This window comes from Artibeus jamaicensis, unplaced genomic scaffold (genome assembly GCF_021234435.1).
Source record: "Artibeus jamaicensis isolate MK-2021 breed Jamaican fruit bat unplaced genomic scaffold, CSHL_Jam_final scaffold_614, whole genome shotgun sequence".
Taxonomy (NCBI): domain Eukaryota; kingdom Metazoa; phylum Chordata; class Mammalia; order Chiroptera; family Phyllostomidae; genus Artibeus; species Artibeus jamaicensis.
The window spans coordinates 4,364,005-4,378,160 of record NW_026522050.1 but is presented as its reverse complement, the minus strand read 5'-3'; the positions used below and the strand labels follow the sequence as shown (position 1 = coordinate 4,378,160).

The 14,156-nt window shown below is 51.4% G+C and overlaps 1 protein-coding gene across 2 annotated transcripts; it reads left to right on the top strand.

The window, feature by feature from the left end:
- The first annotated feature begins 5,374 nt into the window (after positions 1 to 5,374).
- On the top strand, positions 5,375 to 13,707 carry TMEM109 (transmembrane protein 109). Of its 2 annotated transcripts, none has more exons than XM_037137790.2 (4): positions 5,375 to 5,517; positions 10,402 to 10,645; positions 11,527 to 11,629; positions 12,099 to 13,707. In XM_037137790.2, the coding sequence occupies exons 2-4, from the start codon at positions 10,409 to 10,411 to the stop codon at positions 12,488 to 12,490; spliced, it is 732 nt and encodes a 243-aa protein (XP_036993685.2). In that variant the 5' UTR covers positions 5,375 to 5,517; positions 10,402 to 10,408; the 3' UTR covers positions 12,491 to 13,707. The 2 variants fall into 2 exon arrangements, with proteins under 2 accessions (XP_036993685.2, XP_053515239.1); XM_053659264.1 differs by lacking the exon at positions 5,375 to 5,517 and adding an exon at positions 9,145 to 9,362.
- The last annotated feature ends 449 nt before the right edge of the window (positions 13,708 to 14,156 follow it).

The following is a 14,156-nucleotide window of genomic DNA, read 5'->3' as shown; positions in this document are numbered from 1 at the left end:
TCCAACTCAGATCGTGTAGAATTCTTTGTGGATAACTATAAAATAAGATACTCCCAGAAGTCATCTATCGAACAAGCGGTGTGGGCTATAAGAGATCCATACCCGGCAGCAGGAGAGACAGGTGTGTTCAGTGAAGTCTTCTTCCCTGAAGAGTTGTGATCCTGACTTTGACACATAGCCCAATTCAGATAGAAGAGAACAGAGGGCATCCCAAGAGGAGGAGCAGCACAAGCAAAGGCTTGGAGAGAAGAATAAAAGATGCAGGTACGGCAGAGTTGCCAAGTGCATGGACTCGGCAGTCAGATTGTGTGTGCTCTAATCCCAGCTCCACCCTGCTAGTAAACTGTGGGAACTTCTCTGCCTACTTCCCTCATCTGTGAAAGAGGGCAGTGATAATACAGGTTGAGCTAACTCATAGGGTTGAGGTGAGGACTTAATAATTAAAAAGTGCTTCGAACTAAACTCGATGCATAGTTAAATACAATGTAAATATTCGTATTTGTCATCATTATCCTGAAAGCCAAACAAGATTGTCCAGACTAATATCAACTCTCCCTGAACCAATAAAATTGCATCCTAATTGGTCTTGCATGCTAATTGGATCCACTTCCCACCGAACAGCCAGTCATCTACCTTAAATGAAAAATCATTTTCACTGTTTTCCAGGCTTTTCATTCATTCAAATATTGATTGGGCGCCTCCTTTGTGATAACCGGAGGTACAAACGGTGAACAAGAAGGACAAGGTTTCTGCTTCCTTGGAGCTTACATTCTGGGGGGGTGCAGGGCAGGGGAACGCATAGACACCTAGACAATCAACACATGAGAAAAATCCCAGGGTGGTAAATCCTAAGAATAAAACAAAACAGAGTAAAGGGGATTGGAGATGCCGTGGATCAGAGGGATGGGCTACTTTAAGCAGGGAGGGCATCTCTGAGGAGGTGACATTTTTTGTTGAGACCCGAATGAGGGTGTTTCTGGTAGAGGAAGCTCTTTCCCTAAGTACTGCACCATCTAGTTCACACTGACCTCCACAGTCTCACCTTATCTCTCTCCAGCCACACTGGCCTTTCAAGTTCTCAAACTTACCCACCCGCTCTGGCTGGTTTCAGTACTTTTGCCTGGAACATTTTCCTCAACCCGCTCCTTCTCTTCTCCTCTCGTACCTTCCAAAGTAAACCTCAATCTCACCTTAACTGGTGCTTCCTCTGGGGCCTTTTCCTTGACCCCTAACTGAAGTTTAGTCCCCACCACACCCTGTAATTCTCGTCTGAGCCACTCTGGATAACTATGACCATTGAACTGTTAACAAGTATCTGTTTGATGTCCGGGTTCTCCCCTAGCATGTAAGCTGCAATGGCGAGAACCTCTAGTTGTCCTGGTCACCATTGTTTCTCAGTCTGACACAGTGCCTGACACGGCAGGAGCTTCCGAACTTGTTGGATGAATGACAGGCTGCCTGACGGGCCAGGTATCAAGTGCCTGAATGTGGCAGAAACTAAAATGGATCCATCTGGTTTGGGCCTTGAACCAGAGGTGGTTAGGCTTTTTGGGGGTTGGCAGCAGAACAGCAGTTGAGCTATGGAGTAATAACCACACTTCCAGAAGATTCCTCTGGGAGATACTAACTGGGTGGGTTGGAGAGAAACAGAGTAATGGGAGAGAGACCTAGTAACCCATTTATTGGACAAATCTTTATTGAAGACCCACTGTGTGCCAGTTCAGTCACTGTACCAAGCATTAGAGATGCCACTGTGAGTGAAACCAGAGGTGTTCCTCTACTGAGGAGTTTATGGCTGTGACTGAAGAATGGAGGAAAAGGGGAATCCTTTCAAGGCTTTTGAGTTTGAAAAGCCAACTCCTGAGAGCACAGAAAGGATTCAGGGCATTTGACTTTGCAGGAAATATTACAGGTAAGAACTTGATCTCAGAGTCCTCCCTACTCCCCCCAGTCTCAGCTTCTCCGCAGAGGAAGTACAGAATACTAGGCTGGGAAGGGACACATGGCAGGAAGGGGACACATGCATAGTTGTTGGTGGGTCTCTGAGAAAGGAACGCTATGCCCTGCTCTGTTGGCTGGTAATACAGAAGAAGCTCCATTTCCTGGGTAGATGTAGTGGCCAACTGTGTGGACAAGTGACCGCAGAAAGAATGAAGATAGGGGCTATATAAAATAGAGTCACTTTAACTGCTAAAATCATTACCATTGTGAAGGTCGAGGCATGAGAAAAGGCTCAATTCTTGTTAACTAGCCTGGGAACTTAAACTTTTTGAACCTTGCAGTTCTGAGTCAATACTAGGGTGTACATCTGGAAATATACAAGAACTCCAGATAATCCTCTGAGTGCACCTTGAAGGACACACATAGCCAGACTGTTGATGTGACCAGACCGCCTGGCACTCATCTTCTAGACCACCTGGCATCCATGGTCCAGACTGCATGACATCTGGACCAATCATAAGGCTAAGAATGTAGGACTGATAATTCTCAAGCATGTACATTTTACTGTGAGAACTATTAACTATTCTTGATACAGGGTGAAGCCAAGAGGGGGGCCCCAAAAAAAGATTTGGAATGGTGTCCAGAACTCAAAGTGTATAGGAATATTGGAGAGACATATAAGATGTCCTCACCCTTTCCCCCCACAGGTGTGAGTTGGGGGAAGGGACACGTGGAGCAGGAACATGCAGGGCTGTTTTGTACAACCACAGCCTTGCAGCTAATCCATGGCCTGGTCGTTTAACATATCTATAGCCTTTGGCGGGTCACTTGGATACGTTAAATGGCTGTGACTAGGCTTGGAGCTAGGGGGATGAAGTCACTCCCCCCCAAGATGTAACTGGGGGGCAGGTCCCCCGAGTTACAGCGCCTGCGTGGGAGCTTGGAGAAGATTGGCTCTAGAACATGGGACCATACCTGCCCAGACTCACGATGGCAGCCCAGTAAACTTGTAATAATACAGAAATACTGGCAGGTATAACTGATTGTGGGAGGAGTCAGAAATAGGGGTACAGAGGAAGATTGGCATGGGGATTTAAACCCACACACGGCAGCCATTGGAGAGAGAGCCATGCGGTTTTGGGCAGAGTTAGGACCCCTCTTGCCCAGGTGAAACGGAGAAGCACGTGGTTTCAGCAGAGTAAGGATCCCCTTTTGGCGAGGTGAAGGAGAGCCACGCAGTTTTGGCGGAGTGCGGACCCCTGCAGCTCTGGTAGAAGAGGCCCACGCAGCTCTGGGGTGCTCCCCTTGGAAAGCTCCCCTTGTGTGGCCTGGGAAGCAGGAGAGATTTTGCCTGGAAGACAGGTGAAAGAACTCTTTGCCGGTAGACCATGAGAAGGTGCCATATGGCTTTGGAGTAATTAGAGATCCTGCTTGGACGGTGACACAGCTGACGGTGCCAGTGGCCTGGAAACACGGTTGTGTGCTTCTTTTCCTGAGATACGGTACCCAGAATTAGGGCAGGGGGAGAAGGAAGCACTGTGGGCATCTGTGGTTACCCTAAAGGACTTTGATATTTTTATGGGGACATCAGGTCACTGCTTTAAGTCTGTATAGGACTTAAAGTTTTGAATAAACCTTTCCTTTCCTTTTCACAAATCTCTGGCATTGAGAGATGTCTTTCCTCTGGCGGCGGACAGAGGAGCCCAGTAGGTATTAGTATACCTTCCTTGGGAGGGGCCCCTGTTGTTCTGTAGCAGTTTTTGGCATTCCTGGGTAGGCCAAATATTGCCCCTCCCCCCACCTCTGTTCTGTAACATTCTTTCTTCTTTGGCACACTTCTGGGGGTTTTGCTTAGCTATGTTCCCAGTTTGCAAACTCTAAGACCCTTTAATTAATCTTTATCATTTATTTCTAGCAAAGCCTCCAGACTCTTTGAGTTCATTCCACATGACAGAGGATCAGGCTGGATAGTGCAGCTCAAACAACTGACACTGAGGATTAGATGAATCCTTCCCCTCCCCCCAATGTGGCCCTATGCTAATTTTCTGAAAGGTGTGTAAGTCATGAATCAAGGGTGGTAAACACCCTGAACTGTCTGAGATCGTTTCTATTACTGCGGTAGAAAAGAGAGTTGAAAAGAAATTAACCAGTCATATGGGGGGAAAGTTACATTTCTTGCACAGGATTGGTAGTCCTACAAATCAGAAACAATCTCACAAGCAAGGGCAAAGTTGCAAATGTTAGGCTGGAAGGTGGGATCCGGGATGCTACCAGAGCCTGTTCGGGAAGAACTGTTAGCTGAGGCAGGAAGTGATGAGGGTCCAGAGCAAGATAGAAGTGCTGACAAATATCTGAAGGAAAAAAACAACTGCAAGAGGTGACAGACTAATTGTTACTCCTGTGAATAGAATCTGGGAAGTACACAGAATTAGAAGGCTGATTCGGGTGGGAGGGTGGGGGTGGAAAAGGGTTTAGAGGTTGAGTTTCAGGAACTGCTTTAATATCAAAGGGGAGCAGCCAATGTGATTAAGGTAGCAACTTGGATCAAAAAAAAAAAGTACAGTTACTTCATTGAATCCCCACACCTATTAAATTTTTTTAAAGATTTTCTTTATTTATGTTTAGAGAGAAAGGGAAAGGAAGGAGAAAGAGGGAGAGAAACATCAGTGTGTGGTTGCCTCTCATGCACTCCTCCACCCCTGCCCCCGCACTGAGTATCCGGCCCACAACCCAGGCCTGTGCCCCGACTGGGAATTGAACCAGTGATCTTCCAGATCACAGTCTGGCACTCAACCCACTGAGCCACACCAGCCAGAGCTACTATCAAGAATTTTTATAGTAGAAACAACTGAGACTCAGAGAGATGAGCCAACGTGCCTAGAATTGCAAAGCAGTGAAGGAATCACCTCATTCCACATTCCTGCCACGCCCCACGCCCCACGCCCCACCAAAGCCGCCCGATTTTTGTAGAAGTTGGGTATGGGAGGGTTTTTTTCCTTCTCCACAATCCAATGAACATTTGGGAGCCAACTGCAGAGTTCAGATGTGGAACTGCTCTCAGAGAAAGCGGATGCCCTTCCCCAGCGTTGTGTGGCTCTAACTGCTTCAACACCTCTTCCCTTTGTGACTTTTTTAGCGCGAAAAGTTTCTCAAAATACCAAGGGCTCTTGAGCGCCCCTCCGTTAGAACAATGCCCAGGAGGCACTACGGAGGTGGTCTTAAGACTACATCGCCCGAAATGCCTAGGGGCTGGAGAGGCGGATAGGCTTGGACCCCGAATTCCAACTCTACAGGCCAGATATGGTCACATCTTTCTCTCTTCCCGCCACAGACTTCCGTTCCCAGCTTGAGCTTTCAATCCCACTATTCTCTCGGTGGGAAAGCGTGCGGGGGTAATCGGAAGTAGGGCGCATGCGCAATAGCAAACCCAGTTTGGGAGGGAGGGCAGCGGCCTGCCCTACAGCACATCCCCTTGCGCGTGCGCAGAGGCTAAAACACCGCCCGGGGACTGAGGCGCGGGTTTGGTGGCGCGTTTTAGCGAAGTCGCACGTGAAGAGTAGCAGTGGCCGAAGACTGGTGAGTGCGAGCCGAAACCGGAGCTCCGGGGCAGGCGGGTGAAGGAGGCGTCAGCCACTGCAGGCGGGGCCGGGGTGGAGCCGCGAGGCAAGAAGAGCACAACTGGGGAGGGGTCGGACTTTGCGCGGCGGGAAAGGCAGCTGGGGTACCCGGATCCTCGTTGCTATGCAACAGGGGGCGTCGTTACTAGGTAACAGGAGGCACTTTTTTCCCTGGAGCAAAGGGTTCGTAGCTATGCTTAGAAGTCTTGAGGAGGTGCTGCGGCGCGGCGGTGCAGCGGCGGTCAGGGTGGGGAAAGAGGCCAGCGCTGGCATCTCGCCCCCGACCCCCAGTCCATGGCCCAGCCTCCTGCGACCTCGCTCCGAGCCCTTTAGGGTGCCCCGAACCTATGGGCCGCACCGGGTCCCTTGCCAGAGTCGCCACCCAGCGAGGGCTTGGCAGGGGACACGCTGTTCGAAATAGCGCATGCCACTGACACCCTGTCTCCGAGAGGCCGGGTCTTAGGGAGGGTTCATACGTCTGGGAAGCTGCCCCTTTGCCTGTCGCCCTGCCCCCAAACAGTTGGCTGGGAAGCAGCTGTTAGAGGGTTAGCGGGGGCTGCCCCCACCTGCCAGGACGCTGACTTCATTCCCTGCAGTAGCAACTTCGCCCAGTCTAAGAGCTTCCTTACAACACAGCTGCCCTTCTTGGGTGGCCGCTGCAAATTTGGGTCAACTTTAACATGAGACCATCTCCCCTCCTCTCCAGAGCTCTCCGTTGCTACCCTCTTGGCTTCTTGGGGGGGCTTCTAATATTCATTTAACAAGCATGAATTCATCATCATTGTATGCTAGGCGCTGGGGATTCCAAAAAAAGTTAGCTGTCAAGTTTGATCCGGAGGTGCTCAGAGTCTAAAGTGGGAGGCAGGCATATAAACTGCTAAATTCTGCTACAATGTAATCAGTGGTGTATTGGCAATTTGTTTACTGCAACATTTCTATAGATGTTCACAGCGTACAAAGTTCTTGCAGAAACATGTTAACTCGCAATAACTCTTAACCCTGCTTAACCCCATTTCACACTGGAGGAGACTGAAACTCAGATAAAGTAATGGGTGTAAGGTCGTGGCTTCTAATTTGTGGTAGGTCGAGCCCGGGACCAAAATTAAGGGTCCTTTGTACACTGCTACACTTCCAGGGCTTTACCTAGAGTATACTTCTCCCTGTACTACTGATTATGGTTATATGCCTCAGAAATCCCTGAAAGTTCTGAAAACGAAAGTCTAACCCTTCTCTGGGAGAATCTGACATAACTGGCCCTGGTGGGGCAGACATCCTGGTGGTGGAGCAGAGTTGAGAATTGCTGCTCCGTAGGGGCGGCTCTGAACAATGATGGGGGAAATCGGGGCCAGCAGAGGGCACTAAGTCAGCTGCCCCTCCTGCCGCGTCGTGATTCATGTAGTGAAAGGAAACTAAGCAGAGGAAGGAGCTTTGGCATGGGGTGTGTGGACCGCCCCACCCTGCCCTCTTAGCAAACCACACCTAAACATATAGTGCCTTCTCACTGCCACAGTTAAAGGAAGCAGTTTTCCACACTCAGCCGGGTTTTCCTGGCCCTGCCTGAGCCATATTGCAGCTGCCTGAGCCACAGGTGGAAGGTCTAGTCCCAGTTTTTTGCTGTCCTCATACCTCTTGATACAAAACCATGACCTGTAAACCCAGCAGGTGGGTCATCTCCTGGTGCATAGTCTCATGCTGAGAGTCTGGATGTCCTCTCACTTTGGATTTGTTGATATTGGGGAGGACTATAATTGCCTTGAGAGCAGGGACTAGGTCTTATGGAGCCAGTGTAGGGGTGTGAAATGAACAAAAGGGCAAGATTTAGATCTTGGGTTCTGCAGTCAAGTCCCAGTTCTGTGTGAACTGGAACAAGTCACTTGACCTCTTTAAGCCATAGTTTTCTGAGTAAAATATGGAGAGTAGCAATGCCTTATAAGATTGTTCTAAGTGTTAAATGAAGTGGTGAAATAACAAGCACTTTGCAAATTACAAAGCGGTATACACAATGTTTATTTGTATATACACACAGTTTGTTATCATTGAGTGTGTGCTATTTGAGGTTAGGCATTGCAGGAGGTGAAGACACTTAAGACATACTTTCTCTCACAGCTTGAGACTGCTTCTGCTCTTGACCATGGCTTCTTTTTAGTAAAAGCCTTTGATTGGGCTGAAGTGAGGAGGCGTAATGGTGATGGGTCAGATTCTTGCTGTCTAGGATTAATGTGGAAGAAGAGAGAAAGGCTCCTGTTAAAGAAAACAATTCGAAGAAACAGACCAGCCAGTAAGCTACACTCTTTTCTGCAAAGGGCACACGCCACAATTCTGTTAGATTAGGTTTCCAGTGCACTTCAGAAGGTCAGCTGGCAGGGCAATACCGGCCTCACTGGGGAGGGCTTATTTCAAGGTCCCCCAGCTCTCCTCAACTGGGTCTAGTGGCTGCTTGACAGTGCAGGCTAGAGCAGAACTCAGCAGGCTGCCCTGGCTGGGGGTGCTGGGGGGAGCTCATGTCACCCTGACCTTCTAGAATGGAGGAGGTGGCATCCGATTCCTGCTGGTGGAGGTCCTTGGATCTAGAATCCAACCCAATATAGCAACACTGCTCTTTAAGTCTCCGGTGTGGTTATGACCCAGATAGCCCAGAACCTGACCTGTGCTTTCTTCATCTCCAACCACGGGTAGGCAGGAGCCATCTGGTTCTTCATTTGTGCCAAAAGAGTAGGCGGCTTCCCAGCCTGGGGTCGTTCCACATGAATTGCATGTTTTCTAGCCCTGCTTGGTCTTCCAGGTCTCGGGGGAGACTTAGAGCAGCTGTTTCAGGGCCAGAAAGTGCCCAATGCAATATTTTTATAAATAACCCTTTCTCAAACACCCCCCCCCTTCCCTCTCCTCCATTCTGCTGGCTCTGATTTCTGGCCAGCTCTCTGAGTGCCCTGGTAGCTGCAGAAACTTCAAGCACTGGCTGCTCCCACCTCAGAGGTAGGACTTACCCTCCGATCACCAGGTCTGAATCATGGAAGCTCCCTGGAGCTACAGGTTCATGTCTGAGCCCGGAAGAGAAGAGGGTATTTGCTGGGGCCAGTTGACATTTTTCAGGCATGGTCACAGAGAGAATTTGGGATTGAAAACCCTTCTCTGCTCATCCTCAGCTGCTTCAAGTTGGAACGTGCTAGGCCTTAGCTCGTCCGTGGCAAAGCATCATGCAGTAGACGACACCAGAGCACAAGGCACAGAGTGGCTGACTGAATTGTCGCCAGTAACTCACAGAGATGATTGGGAGATGCCAAATTCCTTTTACTCAAAGAGAATCTGTGGTGTGACTTTCTAAATCACTTCTGAGACTGACATTGGAGACTGTCCGGCAGGGTAGTGTACGCAAGGGGTCTGATTTGAGGCACACCTGGGTTCAAATCCTAGCCTTTCCACTTGTGTCTTATCCTGCCTCGGTTTCTTCATCAGTCAAATAGGGGGTAATAACAATACCTACCTGACGGGTTGTTATGAGGATTAAATGAGATAAGTGGTGCACGGTTAGCTTTTTATGAATAATAATGTCCTTCTGTAAAGGTTGTGCTTTGCAACCCTTTGCCTACATTGTGGGCCGGAGAGCTGAGTCCCTGCTGAGTCTGCAGGTCTCGGCTTGCACAGTGGAATCACCTGCGGGGCTTCTGCAGGCCTGAGCCTCGGCTGCCTACAGACAGTGACCTCGGAACTTCTGGGCGAGGGGCAGCGGAAAGGGTCCTGTGTGAAGCTCCCACATGATTCCAGTGAGCGGCCACCGTGCAGACCTGCTCCCTTACCTTCACTCCAGCGAGTGTGCAGTTTGGGAGCAGGAGCTTGGGTTCACATCCTGGCCTTTCTCCTTCGCCCAGTGACCTAAATCCTGTCTCAGTTTCTGCCCATCTGTCCCAGTAAAGGGTGAGGAGGATGACACCCATCTCGCAGACTTGGTCCTGCCGAGCAGGTGGCACACGTGCACTTACCTTCTTCTTGTTGAGCACAGAGCTGAGCACTTTTCTTTGTATCGTTGTACAGTGGTAATCCTATTTGTGTGCTATTTTTAAAATTTTTTTTGTATTAGCTTTATTGAAAGTAGATTATACACTTATTGGGGACAAAGCCTTGTGTATATATATTTTTTATTTTTAGAGAGAGGGGAAGGGAGGGGGAAAGAGAGGGAGAGAAACATCAGTGTGTGGTTGCCTCTCACGTGGCTCCCACTGGGGACCTGGCCCACAACCCAGGCATGTGCCCTGACTGGGACTTGAACCGGTGACCCTTTGGTTCACAGCCCACGCTCAATCCACTGAGCCACACCAGCCAGGGCATTTTTTTAAAAATGCCCAAAGCACCTAAGACACAGAGACAGGCCTTCAGACTTTTGTCAGCCTTTAAAAAAAAATTCTTTTTAATTTATTGATTTGAGAGAGAGACGGGGGGGGAGGGAGAGAAAAACATCAATTTCTTGTTCCACTTATTTATGCATTCATTGATTGCTTATGTGCCCTGACTAGAGATTGAACTGGCAACCTTGGCATGCCAGGATGACGTTCTAACTAAGCTACCTGGCCTTCAGATTTTTAGAACTGGAGTAAACGTTAGAGATCTTCTCATCCACCCCAGGTCACTGAGTGAGCCTCACTGGTTAATTAGTGTGCAAGTGGTAAAGAATGTAAAAGAGGAATCCTTGAATCAGGTGGTTGTGCCCAGCTTAAGTTGGGAAGTTTCAGTTCTGCCTTTCTCAACTAACAGGGCTGGGGTGCAGGGGGTGCCGGGCAGGTCATGGCTGGGACGGAGGGGTTCTATGCCATTCTGGCTCTCTGCTCACCCTCTGCTTCTCTCCCTACAGACCCAGCATGGCAGGCTCAAGTAGCACTTGGTCATCCGGCAAGCATCTGTTTAAAGTCATCCTGATGGTCCTAGTGGCCCTTGTCCTCCTCCACTCAGCGTTGTCTGAGTCCGCTCAGGACTTTGTGCTACCCGGCCAACAGAAGAGGGAGGTCCCACTCGATCTCTTGAGCCAGACAGGACGGTCCGTGCGGAGAACCCTGGATGCCTGGGTTGGGCCGGAGACCATGCACCTGGTTTCTGAGGTGAGGAAGGCGGTCCCAGCTGTGACCACGTGCACGACAAAGCTGAAGGAGGAGACCTTGTTGGCGGCCACCCCATCTTGGCTCTGTATCTTCTGTGTGTCATGATCCCCAGGGCAGAGGGCCCCAAATTCTACAGCAGTTTGCACTCCCATTGTTCAAATTCTACCCTGAGGCCCTTGGCTCCACCCCATCTCTCCTGTCCCTGTTCCACCCCATCTCCCTTGTTCCTGTCCCTTCTTGCCAGAAAGGCTGAGAAATGAGTCATTTTTACAAACCCATGTCAATGGGTGACTGTAGAGCCTGACTTTAGTCTACATTTGACCTAAAGTGTTAAACTGGCAAAATATCCTTTCCTCACCGGTAGAGGCCGGGGCAGGGCTGTCTCTGCTGCCCAGCGGCGCCCCAAACGCAGCTGATAGATCGCACCACGTGGCCCAGAGGATCGTTGATGACATCCATGATATGGGAGAGCTCACTGACTCCTTTTTCACTGAACATTCCAGCCCTCGACCGCTGTTACTCCACGCACCCTCATGATTCCCTGGGAGGCTAGGAGGACCCCAGTTTCACAGGGCGGCTACAACAGGGATTTGACAATTCCTCCGCCCACCTACACCTACTGCCACCAGCAAAGCTTTTAAGCAAGTCAGTTGACTGAGGGCCCCAGATGTCCTGGGTCCTGGTTCAGGAAGGAGAAGTGGCCTGCTGTCCCTCCCCGTGCACTGCGGAAGGGGCCCCTCAGCCAGGCCCGGGCAGGCCAGCCTCTGGCTGAGCAGCAGCGGGAGACGCTCCTGCCGGGCCTCGCCTGTGCAGTGGTGGGAGGCCTGCAGGGGAGGAGCCTCATTCGTTACCGGTCCATCTCGGCACTGCTCTTTCCCCAGACCGTGTCCCAGGTGATGGGCGTCGTCTCCTCAGCCATCTCTGTGGGCTTCTTCGCTCTGTCTGGGATCTCCGCACAGCTGCTGAATGCCCTGGGACTCGACGGTGAGTGGCAGATAGCTGGCTAGGTCAGCTGAGCTTAGTGCATCACTTCCCGTTTGTGGGGTTTGTCTTTTCTGAGTTAGTCCCCAGCCTCCCAGTACCTCCCAGGTTTCCCCAGAGGCCAGCATAAGAGTAGGCCCAAAACTACCACCACCTACCGGGTGGTAGCTTCACATCAGGAGATGCATCGTGCTAAGCCATAGTATCTCATTTAACTTGCCCACAGCCCAGAGAATGACTTCCATGTTGTAGACAAACAGGTTCAATCAAGGGAAGCAATCTACCCACGGCTGGCAGGAACCACAGCGAGAGATTCAGGCTCCCATCTCTGTGACCCTGTGGGAAAAGATTTTTATTTCCTTTGAGGGCAGTGGGGGGGTTTAACTCCTCCCTTTCTTTGGGTTCTAACTTTCCCCTCCCCCACTGGCCCTTCACCACTCCAGGTTGGCTAATTCTGTGATTCTTCTTTCAGGAGATCACCTCACCCAGGGCCTGAAGCTCAGCCCCAGCCAGGTCCAGACCTTTCTGCTGTGGGGAGGGGCGGCCCTGGTCATCTATTGGCTTCTGTCTCTCATCCTCGGCTTGCTCTTGGCCTTGTTGGGGCGGATCCTGTGGGGCCTGAAGCTTGTCCTCTTCCTGGTCGGCTTTGTGGCCCTGGTGAGGTCGGTGCCCGACCCTTCCACCAGGGCCTTGCTCCTCCTGGCCTTGCTGACCCTTTACGCTTTGCTGAGCCGGCTCACTGGGAGCCGAGCCTCGGGGGCCCAGCTGGAGGCCAAGATTCGGGCGCTGGAGCGCCAGGTGGAGGAGATGCGCTGGCGGCAGAGGCGAGCAGCCAAGGGGACCCGGGGCGTGGAAGAGGAGTGAGAAGGACGCCTGGCAATGCCACCTTCGTCATACCAAAGAGCTGAGCTGCTTCTGGGCCGCTGGACCTCCTTCCAGCCCCACGCCCCTCTCTTGCCCTGTCTCTGAACCCTCAGAACTTTGATCTCTGCACCAGACCCCCTAGCTGAGAGGGAGGACGACCATTCCCCCTGCTGGTCTTCTCTCTGGGGTTGGTTTGTTCTCTTACCCCTTTCTTGGCCCACCCCCACCCACCCGCCACCTGTCTCAGCCAGGGTAGCTTGGAGAGCAGCCTTCCCGCTCCCCCCAGCTTTTGCATCTGCCCTCAGCAGACGTCACTACCCCTGGCTGCCTGTGATTCTGCCACCATCTTGCCTTCTTGCTGTTGCTGTTGCTCTCTGTCCTTCTCTTGCCTGTCTTTTGCCGAGTCCCAACTCCCTTCCTGTTTGTCTCCTTCCAGCCCTGTGCTCCAACCAAACCACTGTCCCTCAAAGCCTGCTCCTGTCCCCTTCATTGCCCAGTGTGGGAAAGAGGCAGGGTATATGGGACTTGAGGGGAAGAGAAATGGGGATGTTCCCCCATGGGGCTGGGGGTGAGATGTACATTGAGTCTGTTACAAGTGCCTTAATCCGAGCCGGTGGGCCCTCCGCCTGCCTGCTGCCCCGCTGCATATAAGAAAGCATGCTGTGGTCACTCCGAGTCAAGGAAGAGAGTGGTTCCTCTCAGGACCTTGATTCCCCCTGCAGCCAAAGCAAAAGGTGACTACTTTGTAGGCTGTGCCTGCACATAGGACTGTGTGGTGGCTGTCAGATCCCCTGTGGGAATTCCAGGGACCTGAGGAGGAAGGAGGACTCCTCTGTCTGCAAAGCTCCAGGCGGGTCTCCATCTCTGTCTCCACTCACTGCCACCAAGGAGTCGCTGACCAGGGCCCACTCCAGTGGCCTGGGAGAATCATGGAGCAGATACACCAGAAATGGCACCACAGCCCTTTCCCCTCACGCTCTGCAGGGAGCAGGGGGAGCCCACAGACCCCACTCCACTCCACCAGGGCTCTCCGACGTCCTTAGAGGCTCTCCCAGCGGTGCGCACCTGACCCACGTGACGGGAAGAGGGAATAAATGCCCAGTTCTCACTGTTGAGGCCCAGCGTGGAATCACAGCTGCAGCGATATATATTTTTATCAGTGCTTGGTTGGTTCTAAATAAAGTGCTCGCCATTTTATTATCTTGTTCTGTATAACACGGATGACTCAAAGTCTGGACTGCTTCAATTTCACCCTCTACAGCTAGACCCATTTCTGCAGAGCCCCACAGCTTTCTCAGCTTCTCTCGGTGGGGGCAATGCCAAGCTGGTAGGAAGGGAAGGAGGGGTGGGGGCAGGAAGCAGGGCTCCTACCAGGTGCCTTTCCCTCCAGGACCAGGAGGAATGGAGGAGGCATGCCCCATTACAAAACCTTCAGGAACTGGCAGCACCTCCACCCCTTTGTGCAGGAGTGTCAACACCTGGCCAGCAGCCAGGAGACCCGCCTGCCCTCCCTCCTTCCCCCACTAGACCGGAGTTTCCTGCACTGTGGTTCTCAACCCGGCCCATAGATTGAATCAGTTGTGGAGGGGTCTGGACATGTTTTCTTTGGTTTGTGCGTGTGTGTGTTTATTTTTATTTTTTAGCTGCCTTGGAGATGCTAATGTTC

Excerpts from the sequence above, each read along its gene's own strand:
- TMEM109 (XM_037137790.2), top strand. The coding sequence starts at position 10,409 with ATGGCAGGCTCAAGTAGCACTTGGTCATCCGGCAAGCATCTGTTTAAA. Across the intron at positions 10,646-11,526 it reads CCATGCACCTGGTTTCTGAG|ACCGTGTCCCAGGTGATGGG; the intron begins GTGAGGAAGGCG and ends CTCTTTCCCCAG. Across the intron at positions 11,630-12,098 it reads GAATGCCCTGGGACTCGACG|GAGATCACCTCACCCAGGGC; the intron begins GTGAGTGGCAGA and ends TTCTTCTTTCAG.